Source organism: Xenopus laevis, chromosome 7L (assembly GCF_017654675.1).
Source record: "Xenopus laevis strain J_2021 chromosome 7L, Xenopus_laevis_v10.1, whole genome shotgun sequence".
Lineage (NCBI taxonomy): Eukaryota > Metazoa > Chordata > Amphibia > Anura > Pipidae > Xenopus > Xenopus laevis.
This window is the reverse complement of record NC_054383.1, coordinates 29094932-29113747: the sequence shown is the minus strand read 5'-3', so window position 1 is coordinate 29113747 and position 18816 is coordinate 29094932. Positions and strand designations below refer to the sequence as shown.

Genomic DNA, 18816 nt, shown 5'->3' with positions numbered 1-18816 from the left:
GATGCAAGAGAATGCTCCAATGAGAATCACCCCAGTCAACCAGTCAGTCATCTTGTTTTAGCCTAATTTATTTCGATTTCCAGGCAAAGTTATGCTTGCTAATGTAAAATAACTAGAATAGTTTAATAGCGATCAGATGAAACCAGTTAAGTGGAAACAGAGACGGCAGGATTCTTATTGGAGGATCTTCTTGCATCTATTAGATTGCTGGCCCTGGTCTTTATGGTTGCCTAAGTGCTGGGTAAGCATGAAACGCATTAGGCTTTTGTGGGGAACTAATGTATTTTAACTTAATATAATAAATGTAAAAAAATATATTTTTTACTTTGAGCTGCCTGAGTATCTTTTTTCGCTTTTGCCGGCCCTAGGGGACTTAGGAAAAAGTTTTATTGTCCAGCGCTGCTTTAAGAATCCGTCTTTGTGGTTGCTGCACTACAGCTCTCATCATGCTTTAACAATATGCAGACCTGGATATGTGGATTTCACTTCCAATGTCTGTGCCATCATAATCCAAGATTGAATATAGTGCCCCGAGATATTGCACTATGTTCCCATTAGAAAATATGTCTTCAATTCTGGCCTTTTCTGGAGTCAAGAATTAATAGAGAGTGCAGAATCTATTTAAAAAAAAAACTATATATCCTTGTAGATAAATATCCTTATGGGCAGCCAGCATAATTCTCCTGAAATGACTCACTACAGTTTTATATTACTCGCCAAAGCAGCAATTTTATTTCAACTATCAAGTGAGCTTCCTGATCCATATGCTTGTTAGGTGCATTGCTCCTTAGTCGCATATAACTGCTGCTCTCCTTGGAGCCGTCACTCAAGTAAAATAGCACAGAGTTGTTTTGACACTTGCAGCGTCTCTTAATGTCCTGATTTCTCTCATTACCCAAACTGCTCTGGGTTGAGGCATCTGTTGGTATTTTCTTGTTTGGAATGTGCATAAATGTTTTATTGCTGCTATTGCCATCTGTATTTGTTATAAACTTGTGGATATGAAAGCCAGATGCTGTGTTTCTTATGTGACAGTTTAGCTTTACAAGAAGGGTCCCTTGGGTATTCTGAAGCCGGTCAGGAAATCACTGGCAGCTGAACCGTGTCCTTAGCAGCAGAATTTTAGCTGCCAAAGCTTAGCCATATCTTGCTAGCTGCTAATCTGAACTTAAACTATGCCCATATATCCACCATCCGTCTTCAATTTCCAGTATCAAAAGCTTGTGGGATTTGGGAAGGTAAAGCAATAGCTTGAGAGCTACTGTAGATAATAAAAATTACTTTTTATTCCTCTCCATTTTTCAGTTCATATGTTTCAATTAGTCTTTGTTTATTTATAGTTTTTGAATAATTTGCTTTCTTCATATGGCTCTTACCAACATTCAAATGGGTGTCTCACTGACCCCAGCTACAGAAACGATTGGTCTGTGAGGCCACAATTAATTATTGCTATTTTTAATTACACAATTTTCTATTTATGCCTTTTCCATATTCCAGTCTTTCATTAAAACTAGCCAGCTGCTGAAATTCCAAAATGGAGAGATGCTGAACAAAATTCTAAATCATTCATAATAACATAGCATGTTAGGTTGAGAAAAGCCACATGTCCATCAAGTTCACCTGTATATAAACTACTTAACTTCTAGTTGATCCAGAAGAAGGCAAAAAAAAACATTTGAAGCTTCTCAAATTTTCCTCAGAAGGGGAAAAAATTGCTTCCTGACTCCAACATGGCAATCGGACTAGTCCCTGGATCAACTTGTACTATGAGCTATCTCCCATAACCCTGTATTCCCTCACTTGCTGAAAAGTCATCCATCCCCTTCTTAAAGCTACCTTCTGTTCAAAAATAATAAAAAATGAAGACCAACTGAAAATTGTCTCAGACTAGCACTCTTTACATCATACTAATGGTGTGGTTCACCTTTAAATTAACTTTGAGTATGTTATAGAATGGATAATTGTAAGCAATTTTTCAATTGGCCATCATTTTTTTTATTATAGTTGTTTTATTTGCCTTCTTCTTCTCTTTCCAGCTTTCAAATGGGGGTCACTGACCCCATCTAAAAACAAATGCTCTGTAAGGCTACACATTTATTGTTATTTTTTTTATTAATCATCTTTCTATTTGGGCCCTCTCTTATTCAATTTGGTGCATGGTTGCTATGGTTATTTGGACTCTGGCAACCACATTGTAGATATGGCAAACTGGAGAGTTGCTGAATAAAAAGCTAAATAATACAAATAATAAAACAATGAAAACCAACTGCAAATTGTCTCAGAATATCACTCTCTACAACATACTTAAAGTTAGAGGTGGAAAATATATTTTGTTAATTTAAAGGTGAACTCATAAATTCACTATGTTATATGCCCCTCAGTGAGCAAAACTCAATGAGGGGTACTTGGCTGGGTTGCCCCTATAAAGGGCAACCATCCCATTAAAATGGTTGGGTAAGGAAAGGTGTGAGGGCAGGAGCTATAAAAATAAGGACAGAAAGATGATCTTGATGATCCCAAAGGCCGGGGGGCAGATGACCCAAGCTGCTTATGAGAGTGCCAACCCAGAGGAACTGCCTATGATGGTATTGGTAAAAACACAGATTCACCAATATAACCTTCTCATGAGACATAATAAAGGAAAGAGTGGGAACAGTCTATGTGGTGGCAGCTGACATTCAGCAGGAGATATCTCAATGGTAAATCAAGATTATTTAAGCCTATGGTCTGCCCAGGCCAATTCCAGAGGCAACAAGACATGTCCTCAAGGGAGAGGTGTATTTATTGTCACAATTTGTTCCCTAATTTTTCTTTTTGCGAGACAGGACCATAATCAACCTACTTACAGGAAACTGAACCCCTTTTCTGGTCCACAGGCCAGAACTATTAGGCCAATGGCAGATGGAGCGTTGACTCCGCTGTTCTCAGACTGCACATTTATTTTCAGGCTGAGAGAAGCGGCAAAACCCCGATTTCATGGGGCAGATGTCAGAATACATATGCAAGCAGAAATCTGCCAAGGGTGGACAGCAAATGGCTATTAAAGTCGATGGCTCCCTGCATGGGTTGTTCAGAGCTGTATGGACCTTTTACCACCTACATAAAACCTTAATAGAAGCAGGCATAGCACTGTGTTAGCCAATAAGATGTGCTAGGTATATATGCATAGACCTTTAAGTACCTATCATACTAGTACATTATTGAATAAAAGTTAGTTTAACGGTAGAACTACATGGGCGATTTAGGTCCGATCCAATGCCAAGCAACGAAATGCTGGTGCAAGTCGGATGCTTCGGAAATGAGGTAAGAAATAGAAATGTCGGATGAAGTCGCAGCATGCATCCGACACGACACGACTGTCGGATGCAGACGCTGTATGCAGTCATGTCATTCCTACAATTAACCTTAACTTCGTTATCCGACTTGACGCCAGTGTTTCGCTGCGTTGCGCCGGATCGGACCTAAATCCAGGGGCGTGCCACAATGAGGCGAGTAGAGAAACTTGCCTCAAGCGGCAATGCCGGAGAGGTTTTCAGGGGCAGCAAAAAAACACTCCTGGTACCTTTAACAGCAAAATTTCCAGTTTTTAAACCAGAAATTAGGCTTTAAGATTACGAGAGAGTGCAATTGCGCTCTCCGCATTAGTGTTCCTGCCTCCCCATTAGAATCGGCGCTGCCTACATCGCCCATGTAGTTCTACCCTTATACAAATTGGTTCTAGTGACCCCCCAGAGTACAAGTTTCCCATTCTCTTGCAGCACCACAGAGCATTTCCAGGATTGGCAGAAGACCCGGTGTTAAGTGGTTACTCCAAATACCATAAGCAGACCAAACACAGCAGTTGTGTCCCAAGGGACTAAAATAACTTTAGAGTAATTATGAAAGATCTTTTTCTTAACTAAACATAAGTGGTGGAATGTCTTGGGGTAGCACAGTGTCAATTCCCTGCAAAAAAAAACCCAGAACCTTATATATGGGATGTATAAGTACATATATATATATATATATATATATATATATATATATATATATATATATATATCCTCACTAGGACAGCACCCTGCTGACGACGTGTTACCTGGGTGCAAGGTAAGAAATGCGAATACTCCAAGAAAGACCAGCAACACCAGGGTTTCTGTGTATCAAAACAAAAGTGTATTCAAATATGCATGAATAGCCGACGTGACGTTTCGGTCCACGCAGGGACCTTCCTCATGGCAACCATGCTCATAATCCAAATTCCCATAAATACCCAACAAAAGGAAGTGACATCAATAGCAATTAGTGACTGCTGTGCATCTTCAAAAAAAATTTTTAAGATCAATGATAAAAGGTAATATCTAAAAAAGCCCGACAAATGCCAATAGTATAATCAACATGTTACTTAGTGAAATATCATGTGTACCAAATATTTTATATGAATACATAAAACATTAAATATGTGCATGAACTGTATGTTCAATAAAATTATGTCTGTGCTTTGAAAGTAACAAAGTGTCTACAATACTCAGTATATAATGGCTAAAAGTCATATGTTTAAAACCAATTACAAATGCCTCAAATTATATATAAGCTCCCTTGAAGTTAGATACTATTCGTACAATCAAAAAAAAAAAAAAAAAAAGAAGAAGAGATCGTGGGAACTATTCCCATTCTAGTCAAATACTTTTAGGGGCTCTAATCTACATCCGAGGCAAAAAAAGAGACAGTCAGAATACGTACTGAATACATGGAACATCAGGCCACACTTCATAGGAAGGGAAATGATTCCTTACAAAATTGCCCAAAATATGTTGACTATACGGGGGGCTCATTCACTCACAGGAAACAGCTCAACGATAATGAGGTATTTAGACCCTTTGGATGAACACAGTTCAGTTTATATGTCCAGAATGCTTCTCTCTGTAACAAAGCTTGATCTATGTTGCCTCCCCTTGGTAAATCTGCAATACAATCAATTGGCATGCATTTAAATGCAGAAGCAGGATGTTTAGCCATCAACCAATGCTGAGCCACAGGTTGTTTCGATATATCCTGTTTGGTGTCTTTCCTGGGTTTGGGGTCGAGTGCGGCCCTGATGGTTGCCCGGTGCATGCTGATGCGCTCCCTCAGTTGTCTACGAGTTTTACCACAATATAATAAACCACACGGGCATTTAATTATATATATCACATTCTGTGAAATGCAGGTCAATCTCTGCTTAATCTCATATGATTTGCCCGTGTGTGGATGAAAGAATTTGTCTCCTGTGATCAAAGAGCTGCACATAACACAACCACCACATCTGTAAACACCCACTTTGCCTGTAACCATCAATGATTTATACTTGCTTACCGGGTCCGCCGGTGACAGAAGTTCTTTTATATTCCTATGCCTCCTGTGTCCAAAACGAATCCGTTTACGGTTAATGCCCGTGAGTTCCGTGTCAGTTTGAACAATAGGCCATTGCTGTAATACAGATTGCTTGATTAAAGGAGTACATGCATCAAATGTGGTCATATAGTAAATTATGTCCTCCGCATTTTTCTTTTCAACAGTACCCATTGGACCCCTCAAGATAAACTCTCGATCCTGGGATTCTGCCCATTTTTTTGTTTTATCTATTAGATCACTGGGGTACCCTCTCTCACAAAACTTCTGAGCCACAGTCTCCAATGCCTTAGCCCTTTCTAGCTCGTTACTCGTTATGCGAATGACACGGAGCATCTGTGATCTTGGCAACGAATTGAGCAAATGACGGGGATGTCCACTGCTGTATTGCAGTAACGAATTCCTATCCGTAGGCTTTTGGAATATCTTAGTATGTAATCGTGTGATTCTATGTCCTTATACACCGTTACATCAAGATAGTCTATACTGTTACAATTTTTCTGTGCAGTAAACCGTATTGGAGATGCTGTCCCATTAAGATCGGATATAAAGAGCGATAGCTCCTCCTCAGTGCCATACCACAAAAAGAATAGATCGTCTATGTAGCGCCTATAGTACCCACCATGCTTGCGAAACATTGGATGGCCATATATGTAAGTTGTTTCATAATCATGCATAAACGTATTTGCATAAGTAGGCGCTACATTAGAACCCATGGCGGTCCCCGACAGCTGTATGTAGAAATTGTTTTCAAACTTGAAGTAATTTTTGTGCAGTATGAAATCAAGTAAATCTATCACAAATTCCGATGGGGGACCTGCATATGTTGGGCTTTCATACAGCAGTTTTCTCACTGCATCTATTCCTTTGTCGTGTGGTATGCACGTGTAGAGACTGTGGACGTCCATAGTTACAAAAAGGAAGTTCATGTTGGCTGTATCAATACTAGCAACCATTTTTAAAAAATCTGTTGTGTCGCTTAGATAAGAACCCAGCTGCCTTACTAGGGGCTGAAGTAACATATCCACATATCCCGATATTTTTTCAGTCAGGGAACCCCTGGCCGATATAATTGGCCTCCCCGGGGGTTGGGTTAACGATTTATGGACCTTTGGTATAGTATAAATCACAGGTCTTACCGGATGCTCGACGTATAGTCCATTGTATAAAGTCTCCGATATCCATCCGTGGGTGCATGCTTCCTCCAACAGAATCTTAAGCTGTGTCTGAAATTTGAGAGTAGGGTCATAGCTTAGTTTACAGTAACAACTTGCGTCTGATAACTGTCCCAATATTTCAGTTCTGTAATACTCATATGACTTTTAGCCATTATATACTGAGTATTGTAGACACTTTGTTACTTTCAAAGCACAGATATATATATATATATATATATATATATATATATATATATATATATATACGCACTGATGCTTGTTTGGAGCAGGGTCTGACTGGGCCCGACCAGAACCCCCTCCCCCATGCTGCTGATCTCCCTCCCTAACGCACTGAAGGTAGGTTTAACTTACGCACACTTAGGGAGGGTGGGTAGCGGCGGCCCTTGTTGGGGTGTGTGGGTCGTGGCAACCCCAGTGGGCCCTGCACCCACCAGTCTGACCCTGGTTTGGAGGGGTTGATCTTCATGGATATTGGTCTTCTTTTCCAGCATTATTTACTATATAAGTATGTAACTTGGAGAATCTTCTCTCCGAGCTGCATTTTTTGGCTACAACTGTGTGATCAGGAGAGGTTTGCTAAATTACCTGCACAAAGCATACAGATTAGGCAGCAGTTACTTGACACCACTGTAATTGCAGGGTTCTTAATCCACGTACGTCTGCCCATTGCACAACTAAATGCAGATTACACCCAGCTTCTAATATATTCAGTAAAATGCAGCAGATGTGACAGGCACATGGGCAAAACTACCTAGCATTCTGGGAAATATTCATTTTAGAATGTGGTGGCATAGAGCTCAGAAGATAGTACTAAGACTGGTGCTTTTTTTTGAAGAGGAGGAATGCTGACTCAGGGTAGGAAGCTCAGAATTAAAATAACTGGGGTGTATAATCCAAGTTCTTTAACTTTTAGTTCTCCTTTAAGGCCTCTCCTACTGTTATATTTTAATGTGACTGCTACAGTTAATTGCTTGTCTTTCGGGGCATGTGAGGGTCATATGGGCCACTGTTCACCGCGTGTTTCACCTGGGAGTAGGGTTGCCACCTTTTCTGTAAAAAAAAATACCGGCCTTCCTATATATTCCTATATATTTTTCTTTTTTCCTTATTAATAACATTGGCATCAAGCATCATTTTTACTGGCCAGGCTGGTAAAATACCGGCCGGGTGAGAGAGTGATGGAAAGATTTGGCATTTGGCAAGATTGCTCCAGCCCAACCAGTTGCACTGACATCTGTAATAATCCCTATGGATTTAAAGGAAAACTTTATGGATTCATTTTCATAGCACCAGCTGGATCCAGTTCTAAATTCAAAGGTTCTATTGTTTTAAAAAATCAGATACCAACTCGCATGAAATGTGCAGGAAATCACATGATGCAGCCGAGTCACGAGTTGACAGTTGAATGTATAACAACAATGGGAGACCGCCCATATGTGCTTAAAATATCGGGATTGAACTGGACCTACTAGTGCCCACTCTCACAACAAATATACAGTGTCAAATGTTATATACACAGTAAGGCCGATGGGAATTGAACTAGACTAAGCAGGCAGGAAGACTGTGTTCTCTTTTTATTGTAAAAGCTCTAATCATAAGACTTATTGATAGGCAGATAAGGCTGTGGGTGTGAGAGAGCCCCAAGCAAGTTTACAGGGAGGTTTCCTATTTCTAGCCTGCAACCTTCCAGTTGTTGTTGCTAATGTTGGAGAGAAATAATATAAACATCAGGCATGTACCAATACAGGGGGAGAGGGGCAGCTTAGCCCCCCATGGGAAAGTTCTACCACATAAAGCCTTTGGCTCAAGAATGGCCACATTATTTGGCTTTAGCTAGCCACGGGCCCTTGCAACACTACATGCCTTAGGCAAATGCCCCAATCGCCCTATCCAGAAACAGTAACGCTTCCTATGTGTGTAAGCAACAGCCTTAAAGGAGAAGTAAACCAAAAAGTTAAAAAAACCGGACCCCCCTACCACTCCCTCCTCCCCCCAGCCTAAGTACTACCCCGGCCAAATGGCCCTAACTTTTTACTTACCCCTACCGGCTGGTATTTTACTGGCCCAGCCGGTAAAACACCTGCCAAGGCTGGGGCCGGTATTACAAATTTACCGGCAATGTAGTTGCCGGTAATTTGTAATAATCTTAAGAAAAAGCCCTTGGCCGCCTCCAATTAGCTCATTACTTACCTTTTTTTTCAGGTTTCTGTCCATCTCGCGTGTTGCTCTGCCCCATTTTGTATCATGGTGTGTGACTCCGCCCCTTTTATGTAAACATGGCAACCCTACCTTCAGTGCAGATTCAGGCATCGGAGTTCACGGCCGCCATCTCCAGCCGTTTCGGTAATCTTTGGAATGAGATCGGAGCAAATTTTGTGAGTTTCAGCGCATGCGCAGTTTACCCGAAACAGAAAATTGCTCCAACTGCGCATGTGCCGCCGGTCTCATTCCAAAGATTTCCGAAGAGAAGAAAATGGCGCCCGGGAACTTGGGGGCATTTGCCAGGGGTAACACTTAGGCTGGGGGGAGGAGGTCTATGTAGGATAGGGTTTTTTTTTTTACTTTTGGGTTTACTTTTAAAGGGGTTGTTCACCTTCCAAACACTTTATTCAGTTGAGTTGTTTTCAGATTGTTCCTCAGAAATAAAGATTTTTTTAAATTGCTTTCCATCTTTTATTTTGTACTGTTTTTCCAAAATGTAAATTTAAAGATTATTGGTCATGTCGCTGGTGTCTCAGTCTGGCAGCTCTGTGATCCAGGAGCATCTGAACTGTTACAATTTGCTGCATTTAGTTGCTACAAATAGTCAATACATTTATCAGCAGTGTCTGTTAGTGATGTGTGGGCCGACCCAATACCCGCAGGTCAGGCGGGTTCGGGTCGACCTTGCAGTGCTCCTCGTGGGCTGGTGCAGGTTGAGCTCTTCTCCTGCTCGCCCTGCCCCCTTTGTGACATCATTGTGATGTCATTGGTGGAGTTGGTCTATAAAAGGACCCCGGAAGCACGGGTGCGGGTTGTAGCAGTGCGGGTTAGGGTCGGGTTAGGGAAACCCTGACCTGCACATCACCAGTGTCTGTGGAACATCAGCAACTACTGTATCAATTCTAACAGCTGCCTTTAACAAAACTCAAGGATTCTGCTCAGTGGGGACAAAAATAAATGTATCAACTAAATGTATCAATTTAGAACAGTTGAAGGGTCGGCGACCCCCCAGCTGCTTTAGAGGGGGAGAAATGAAACTTTACACAACAATATTAGAAAAACGACCACAAATAGAAAGTCATTGTAAAAAGTCTTTATTTCTGATGAACTGTCTGAGACCAACTAAACTGAAAAAAGTGTCTGGAGATGAACAGCCCCTTTAAGCTCATGACATAATGTTTTAGGTGCACAAAGGACTGCACAGTCTGCACAAGACAAGACTTCAGTAACACCTCAGGCCGCCCTTATGGTTTTAAACCCTCAGAACTACAACAGCTCCGATATCACCGCTATTTACACAGTAACCATCGCCTCATGGGAGTTGGGAGGCGTCCTGGGTTCGCATGAGGCTCCTACGCAAGCGCCGCTTCCTTTGGACAGAAGCCAAACCCAGTGCCAGGCGCCCGGCTCCACACAGCAACTCTCGGCTCCGCCTATTGACGTCAATGACTAAGCCCCGCCGCCACGTGTGCCTCTGCGTCCCATGGAGAAGCCACGCCCTGCGCTGCCTGCGATTGGTCATTCCTCTTTACGGCGTCACGGTTCCGAACGCTGCTCCGGCTGAGCCCAGGATTGGATTGTGGATGGCTGTTGGGTGCGATTCACTTGCTGGCAATGAGCGTGTGTTCCTGGCACATCCTGAAGCTGCACGGAGTCTTGTGTCTGCGAGATGCCCGTATCGCCCAGTTGAATCAGGTGTGTCTTACCTTCCCGCTAACCGACTAAGTCTCTCTCTCTCTCTCTTTTTAGGTCGCTGCGCTTGTGAACTACAACTCCCATCAGTCTCTGGCAGCCAGCAGCTCGAATGCCAGGAAACACATACATTGGGAAACATATAGATTCTTTGCAAACAGGGATAACAGACAATCTATCTTACTTTCCATGCATGGCAGAAGCTGTGTTCCTAATCTGGGCCCCATATGTTTTTATATTTGTATTTATTAATATTATGGCTCTCAATTCTTCCTGTGATTGCACTAAAAGTCTCTATCCTCATTATTAACCCTAGCTTGTACATTTTAAACCATTAAACTAATTTTAAGCCAATTTAATTGTATACTGATCTAATGCACTTGTAATCTGCTGCTTTCCTTAAAATCATCTATATGCCCCAGACTGCAATAAAACAGTGCACCCCTTGGGGCTGAATGATCACTGGCCGTGCATGCTGGGAGCTGTAGTTGCCCGAGGGCTGCTGGGAGCTGTAGTTGCCCGAGGGCTGCTGGGAGCTGTAGTTGCCCGAGGGCTGCTGGGAGCTGTAGTTGCCCGAGGGCTGCTGGGAGCTGTAGTTGCCCGAGGGCTGCTGGGAGCTGTAGTTGCCCGAGGGCTGCTGGGAGCTGTAGTTGCCCGCGGGCTGCTGGGAGCTGTAGTTGCCCGCGGGCTGCTGGGAGCTGTAGTTGCTGGTGGGCAACAGGTTGAATGGCTATTTTACAGTGTCTTGGCTGTGGCTATAGGTCACACTTCAAATATATTAAGGGAACTGGAGCAGAACCAAGAGAAGAGTGCATTGCCTATTGCCGTGGATCAGGATTCTTAATGAAAGGTCCGCTGACCCCAAACCCTGAAGAAAGGTTTGCCATACAAATCCTATTAATGTACAGTAAGTGCAATCTGCAGCTGGGCTGGGGTGCTTGGAGTTGTAGTACAGCCACAGGGCGTCTCCATGTTTCATTCATAAATGCCATGTAAGGTTTGTTTACCTGCCCCTCCTCCACTTCTGGTCTCTACCCAAAAGCAGTTTTTCTTTGCAGAATGAATCATTCACGAGACGTTTGCATTATTATTTTTCTTTTCTTAAATGTCTTCGTAAATGTAATTGCAGTTGAAAACAGGATATGGCTGGCTGTTTAGTCCCTCTGCACTGCTGGTTGTGACTGATGAATCTGTGGTCGAAGCCAACCGATGAGCAACTGCTACATTGTTTCAAGAGTCAGAAACAGAAAGGGCTATAATATTGCATTTTACAGATATGCTTACAACCTTTGAAACATTTGAATGAATGTACATTGGGAAGCTGGCTATACATATGGTCATCCGCTCATTTGTCGAGGTCACCCTCCTCGATATGCCTACCTTGAGTTGAGCGTTATTGGGCTGATCCATTCGTGGGCCCTAGGGCCCAACAAACGGATCACAACGAGGACAACACAGGCGGTCGCTTTGAGGACCGCATCAAAGTCCTTGATCTGACCGGATTTTTAAACCCACCCGATTAACATCTTTCGACCACATATCAATCAGGGAAGCCCGTCTGAGGGCCCCATACACCGACCAATAATAATATTAATAATAATTATATCTGCTCCATTAGAATTGTATTTGCTTTGGGTGTCGGCTATGGAGATATGTGCTTCAGTAAAATATCTTATATTCTAATGGGGTTCAACATGTTTTGGGATTGCTGCACTAGCATCCCCCAACTCAGGTTACATCCATAAAATACAGGTATGGGATCCATTATCTGGGAACCCATTATCCAAAAAATTCCAAATTACGGGTTAGGCCTAGGGATGGGTGAATTTGACCCGTTTCGCCAAAAATTTGCCGCTGGCGAAATGTCACCGACGCCCATTAAAGTCTATGGGTGTCAAAAAAAAATTGTGCGCCCAAATTCTTTTGATGCGCGTCTTTTGATTTTGACGCACAATGCCATGCAAGTCTATGGGCGTCATTTTTTCAGCGAAGCAAGGTGAAAAAATTCACCCATCCCTAGTTAGGCCATCTCCCATAGACTCCTTGTTAAACAAACAATTGACATTGACAAACATGTATACAGGTATGGGATCCGATATTTGGAAATCCTCTATCGAGAAAGTTCTGAATTACAGAAAGGCCATCTCCCACAGAGTCCATTTTATCCAAATATTCCAATTTTTTCTCTGTAATAATCAAACGGTAGCTTGTACTTGATCCCAACTAAGATATAATTAATCCTTATCGGAAGCAAAACCAGCCTATTGGGTTTATTTAATGTTTACATGATTTTCTATTAGACTTATGGTATAAAGATCCAAATAACGGAAAGATCCTTTATCCGGAAAACACCAGGTCCTAAGCATTCTGGATAACAGGTTCCATACCTGTATACATTGTATTACCTTGTACTTGACCACAAATAAGATATAATTAATCCTTATTGGTGGCAAAGCAATCCTATTGGATTTATGTAATGTTTAAATAGTTTTTTTTAGTAGACTTTTAAAGTATGGAGATCCCAATTATGCAAAGACCCTGAGCATGCTGGATAACAGGTCCTATACCTGTATGTAAACTTTTTACCGTGTTAAGGTACATAACTAGTGGGGTCAAATTCATGACTAAATGAGTCAGAGGGTGAGTGGGTGCTCTGATTCCTGTGTATGTTGTTGATATTGGTACATGATGATATAATAAGGGGAGGGGGTGTAGGAAGCAGGTGGTGCTGGTCTATATATAACACATGTTGGAGACGGAATACTACTAAAGCTTTATGAGATTTGTGCATGAGGGATTATTCTACGTTCCCTTGACATGTGTTTACTCTGTCATGCACGTCTTATTTAAGGGGATACTATAATTCCATTACTCTGTAATGTTCTAATCCAGTGTAAATGTAATCCAGTTTACATTGGTTGTGTAGCCATGCCAGTTTGTATACAGTTATTTATGTGGGACTGTGGCACAGGTTTCCTAATAAAACAGTGGATCAGTTGTGATGATTTGGTAGCTCATGCCTACTTATACTGAAAAAACTGCAAGCAATGCACTAATTAATGGGTTAGTTCTCTCTTAAATTAGCTTTTAATATCTAATAAATTGGCCTATTCCTAGTAACTTTTCTGTTGGTCTTCATTTTTATAGCTTTTAAATTTGCCTTCCTCTTTCCAGCTTTCAACTGAGGGTTGCTACCAATTGATGAAGCTTTATTTAGGCATAGTCCGACTTTATTCCAGCATATATTATCACGGCACTTTATTATTAGAGGAATTCATCAGAACAGCACCTAATCCATGTATTTCTTCTTAACATTATTCATACAGTATATTCAATTCATTTCTAAACAAAAGTAAAGGTATAGGATTTACTGCATTACTATGTCACTTGTTATAAATCCCTTTCTAAGCAAAGTGTTTTAGGGGAATGGTTTTGAAGATTTCCAGGGTTTGTAAGGATTCTTTCAGAGTTCTTTTTAAATGTACATGCTATTGAAAGCAATGTGTACCTTTCATTTTACTGCACTTCTGATTCAATGTAGCAGATGCTAGCTAGTCCTACGAAGAAGCATGCAAGGCATAGTGGGGAATTGGAGCTTTGGCTTGAGATAAGCCGGCGTCTGCTACTTTCTTTCAAGCGTTAGAACCAGCAGTGCAGAAAGCAGCAAAGGTATACTGCTTTTAGTTGCAATTACATTTATACACGGCTAAAAGATTTAGGTGGAGTTGCTCTTTAATTGAGTGACGTCAAGTAAGTTTGGCAGGAGTCTGTGCATATATTGTTCAGCCAGTATAATTGATTTAGGGAAGATCTACACGCTGGAGTTACTCACAGCAGCGGAAGCACAGTTGATTATCGGGGACTGGCACAACTCCAGCGGTGAATGCATGACATTCGTTAGTCAGGATATGCGATGTGAGGAACAGTGTTGTTTGTCATGTGGATGGTGATAGTGAAAAAGTGGATTTACTTAAGGTGGCCATACACGGGCCAATAAAAGCTGCCGACAGACCGAGTCAGCAGTTTATTGGCCCGTGTATGGGGCCCCCCGACGGGCTTCTCTGATCGAGATCTGGCCGAAAGTCGGCCAGATCTCTATCGGATGGGACTAAAAATCCCGTCGGATCGCGGCCGCATCTGTTCGTTGATGCGGTCCCGCGATCCGACCACCAGTAAAGACACCGTTAGGATCCGATCGTTGGCCCCTAGGGCCAACGATTGGATCAGCCCGATATTGCCCACCTCAAGGTGGGCATATCGGGAAGAAATCCGCTCGTTTGGAGACATCGCCAAACGAGCGGATCTCTCCGTCTATGGCCACCTTTAGTCATTTGCTCATCTTGTACATCAGCATTGCAAGCGATCTTGAGTTTGTGAGCTGCATCTCCCAACATATTCAGCAGTAAAGCCAAAGTAACCTTAGGCCTGCACATTGATATCCCAGTTCTTTCTATAAAGGCTCACATTATTTCTGCTAAAGTGAACTACAGATTGCAATGCTGTATTCCCTAGAGAACAGCGATTCCCAAATCTTTATGGCTGGCCCAAAAAGTTGGGAAAACCCAATGTATAACATAACTAGAACTTCATTTTAACGAACTTCTCATTTAAACACATTGTCCCATATAATCTGCCATTTTTAAATGTCTGCTGCTGTTTTTTTTTATTATTAAATGTCTGCTGCTGTTTTATAAATTATAACAGCTTGATTAACAAGGTGCATATAATATTTGTTTTTTTCGCACAGTTTTTTGCTGAGTGCTCAGAAGGCATTATGGGGACTCCAGCCTCCGTGGTCAGCTCACCGTCAGCCCCCTGGCAAGGACCAGTGCCAAGATCAAGGAAAAAAGCTTCTGCTAATATTTTCAAAGACATAAACCTTCTTCAGATACAGACTCTGTTCCGCACCAGTGGCGATGAGTGCGCAGAGGAGCGAGCACGGATCATATGTGAATATGCAGGGGACAAGCAGGTGGCAGAGGCCTTGATTCGGCTCAAAAGGAAGAAAAAGGGCAAACGAGCCCACAGGCAGTCTCCCAGGTCAAGCAATGATAGAATCGGGAATCTGTCTGTGCAGCATTTCAGTGAGCTGTGGTAGGTTTTATGTGTTACAGCACTACTCTAGTGAATTCAAGTTACTGTTAGTTGAGCAAGTGGCACACAGGGAGTTTTGAACAATAAACAATGCCAGTCTAAATGCCTCTGTCTGCCACTGCCGTTAATGGAATGAGCAGTAACACATGTTCAGCAAATAGAGCAGTGACAGACAGACCTCTGCTCAAGGAATGTGCTTGAATAATGTTGTTCTCCATTGAAAAAGGCAGCACTGGTCAAAATGCTCTTGTGCCACCGACCTTCGGGAAGTGGTTCCCAAACTGGCCACCTAGGTGGGACTTGGAGCAATGGCGTGGAGAGGGGGCTCAGCCTGGAGGCCATTTAGAGCAAAGGCACATGGAAGGTTGGCTCCATTGCTCTCAGCCTGTATAGTCTGCAGGCTGAAAGAAGTGGATCCACTCTGTGCACCATCTCCATTCATCTGAACCGCTTCATCTTGTGTGCAATCACATGCATCAGAGCTGAGATATGCCCAAAAATGCCTGCTTTCGCATTTTTGATCCAGCCGCGTGACTGCACACAAGAGGATCTTATTTAAATCAATGGTGATGGGGCACAGAGCGGATCCACTTCTTTCAGCCTGCCCTTGGCCTTAGGGTATGACTTGGAGACAGTGGGCATTAGATTTTAGACAATGGGCTGTTTTAGATTTACCTGAAAGGTAAGTTAGAATGAGATTAGGATATATTTGTTGTATACTATATATACTGTTATATACTATCGTAAGCTAAGGGAAGCCTACACCAAAGGTTAGATGTTTAAGGCCTTCAACGTGTTCCAGGTTCCACCAGAAATATTATTCGTGCCTCAAGCTAAGCGACGTTTCGAGCTTAGCTTGAGGCACGAATACAATTTAAATTTTTTCACTTAATTGGAGTGCTGCTGAAATACTTTCTTGAATATGGACTAGACCTGAGCAGACAGAGTCACAGTCGGCACCCGATGCTACAAAAAGCGGTGAGAGTGTTTGTGTAGCACTACTTTGTTTTTGTAGGTTCCACCAGAAAGTTCCAAGGCTAACATGAGGTTCTCTTGTTCCCTGCTGGAGTGTGATCATTCCAGCTGTCATCCAGGGTTCCCTGACTGTTACACTGACTATTAGGATGAGCTTCCTCTAGGAGAGTAAATACAATTATATCCCTAACTGGAGCCCAGTGTTGGACTGGCCCATCAGGATACCAGAAAAACTTCCAGGGGCCCAGGTGTAAGTGGGCCCTCCGGCTCCATTGTGCTTTGAATGCCTATAGCTTTATCATTTCTCTTTTCTATATGAGAACAAGGATGGGGAGTAAGGGGGTGATGTTTAGATGATAGAGAAGTTTGATAAGGATAGGGGAAGAAAGATGCTGAGATAGGAGAAGAGATAAAATAACATAAGAAGTGGGTCTAATGTTTTCTAGTGGGCCCCTGGCATCCAAGTCCGACACTGTCTGAGCTTCCTAGGGAGGGAATCCACTGTGCTATACTTTGGTGCAATTGTAATCCAGTTAGTTGATTGCACCCAACATGTCTTTTGAGTATTACATTATCTAATTGAACTCTGCAGTTATACCTGATTAGGCTAACAGTATAGGAATGATTTGCAGCATGCTAGGGCATTTGTCTGGGAATATTCTGCCAGACTTTTATGAGAGCTTGGCACAAATATGATTTCATCAACAATAAAGGGCTTATTTTCTCAACGTGAACAGCTGTTTATACACATAATCAACAAACAAAAGTTGCATTGTGTGGCACTAGTCAGTATCTGCCTTTAACCATTCTATTTTCTTCTTGGTCTTTTCAGTATTAATGAAGCTGACCACAAAGGAAGTCCAGCGACTGAGGATAATAACCCTGAACAACCGAGCAGCACTGGCCAAGAACCACAGCCTTGTGTGACAAAGAAAGAGACAGCAACAACTAGAAGAGGGAAGGGTAAAGTTAGGAAAGAGACACAGGAACGCCTCTCAGACTATCTGCATCAGATAAGGCGATGATCTAAAACATTTAAAAATGAGAAATACGTGTCAGTGCTGCTATTTATTGCAATAAAATGCCTTGGGAAAGGTGATTTAAGACTTCTATTGCAATTTGTTGGAGGATTCAGCAAACAATACTGGACAACTAACTGTACCACTGCAACGGATTGGCCTGTTGGAACCAAAAGACTAACCGAACAAGCCAAAGTTTCCCCTGCAGAATCCTTCACATCTTTAACATGGCCTCAGCTTTGTTTCATGTGGACTCACATGCCATGGGTTCTAGAACTATAATAGGAATATGAAATGGGCTAGTCGGCATAACCATACACTGAACACATATAGTAAAGAAGACCCTAATCTAATAGTATTGCATGAAACAAGCCTGTTTGAGAAGTACAATATTTTGCAGCCATCATGGAACACAGGCTGATGTATTTAGCATCCCGGGTGCTTTCTTCGCCCCTAGGAGAGCTGATTGTGTAATATACAGACAAGTGCAGCGCCTGTATGCAGCCTTTGTCAAAGCAATACGTGTTTAGTCCAGCTATCCATGGGTAGATGCCAAGGACGCTTGTGTTCATATCTCTCAGATTCTGCCTCTCCAGCTGTTGTTGAACCCCAACTCCCTGCATTCCACTGACATCTATTGAATGGCAGAGGGTTATATAGTTCAATAACAGATGGAGAGCTTCAGGCTGAAATCAGTGCTTTAATGTAACGGATGCAGAGAATTTGGTGGCAAGGGTTACAAGATGTCATGAAAGCATCTCAGACCTAGGAGGCAAATGCTGCTATATGCCTTTTACATTATTAAGTTGAGTGCACTAATTAAACCTAGAAATTCTTTGTGTTCTGTAAATGTTACTAAACTAATCGCTGCTTATTTAAAAGAATACATTGCACTAAATGTACAATTCATCGATCGAATTTGGTTGGAATCATTATTTATGGTATTCTTGGCCTTCATGGCTTAGGTCTGGCGAAGTAACCCCCCAAAGTATTCTCCTCATTATGGGGTTGAGTCTCTCTACTTTGACTGCAAAATACACAGACATGCATATATTTAGCACCTGCACTGCAAATCCATACTAACCAATCTGCAATTAACCTTACAGGTCTAGTTCTGTTAAACTGACCGTAGCAAAACCAAGGGATGCACCGAATCCACTATTTTGGATTTGGCCGAACCAAGAATCCTTCTCGAAAGATTCGGCCAATACTCACTGAATCTTAATTTGCATATGCAAATGGAAAAAATTGTTACTTCCTTGTTTTGTGACAAAAAGTCACGCGAT

At 42.1% G+C, this 18816-nt stretch overlaps 1 protein-coding gene across 1 annotated transcript; it reads left to right on the top strand.

Annotated features, from left to right (window-relative positions):
- Positions 1-10199: 10199 nt before the first annotated feature.
- Positions 10200-18444, top strand: avpi1.L (arginine vasopressin induced 1 L homeolog; the record flags this gene model as incomplete). The annotated part of the gene is made up of 3 exons (XM_018225263.2): positions 10200-10445; positions 15190-15536; positions 17344-18444. Coding segments are annotated over 3 exons (786 nt in total), but the record flags the coding sequence as incomplete, so codon positions are not given.
- Positions 18445-18816: the final 372 nt, after the last annotated feature.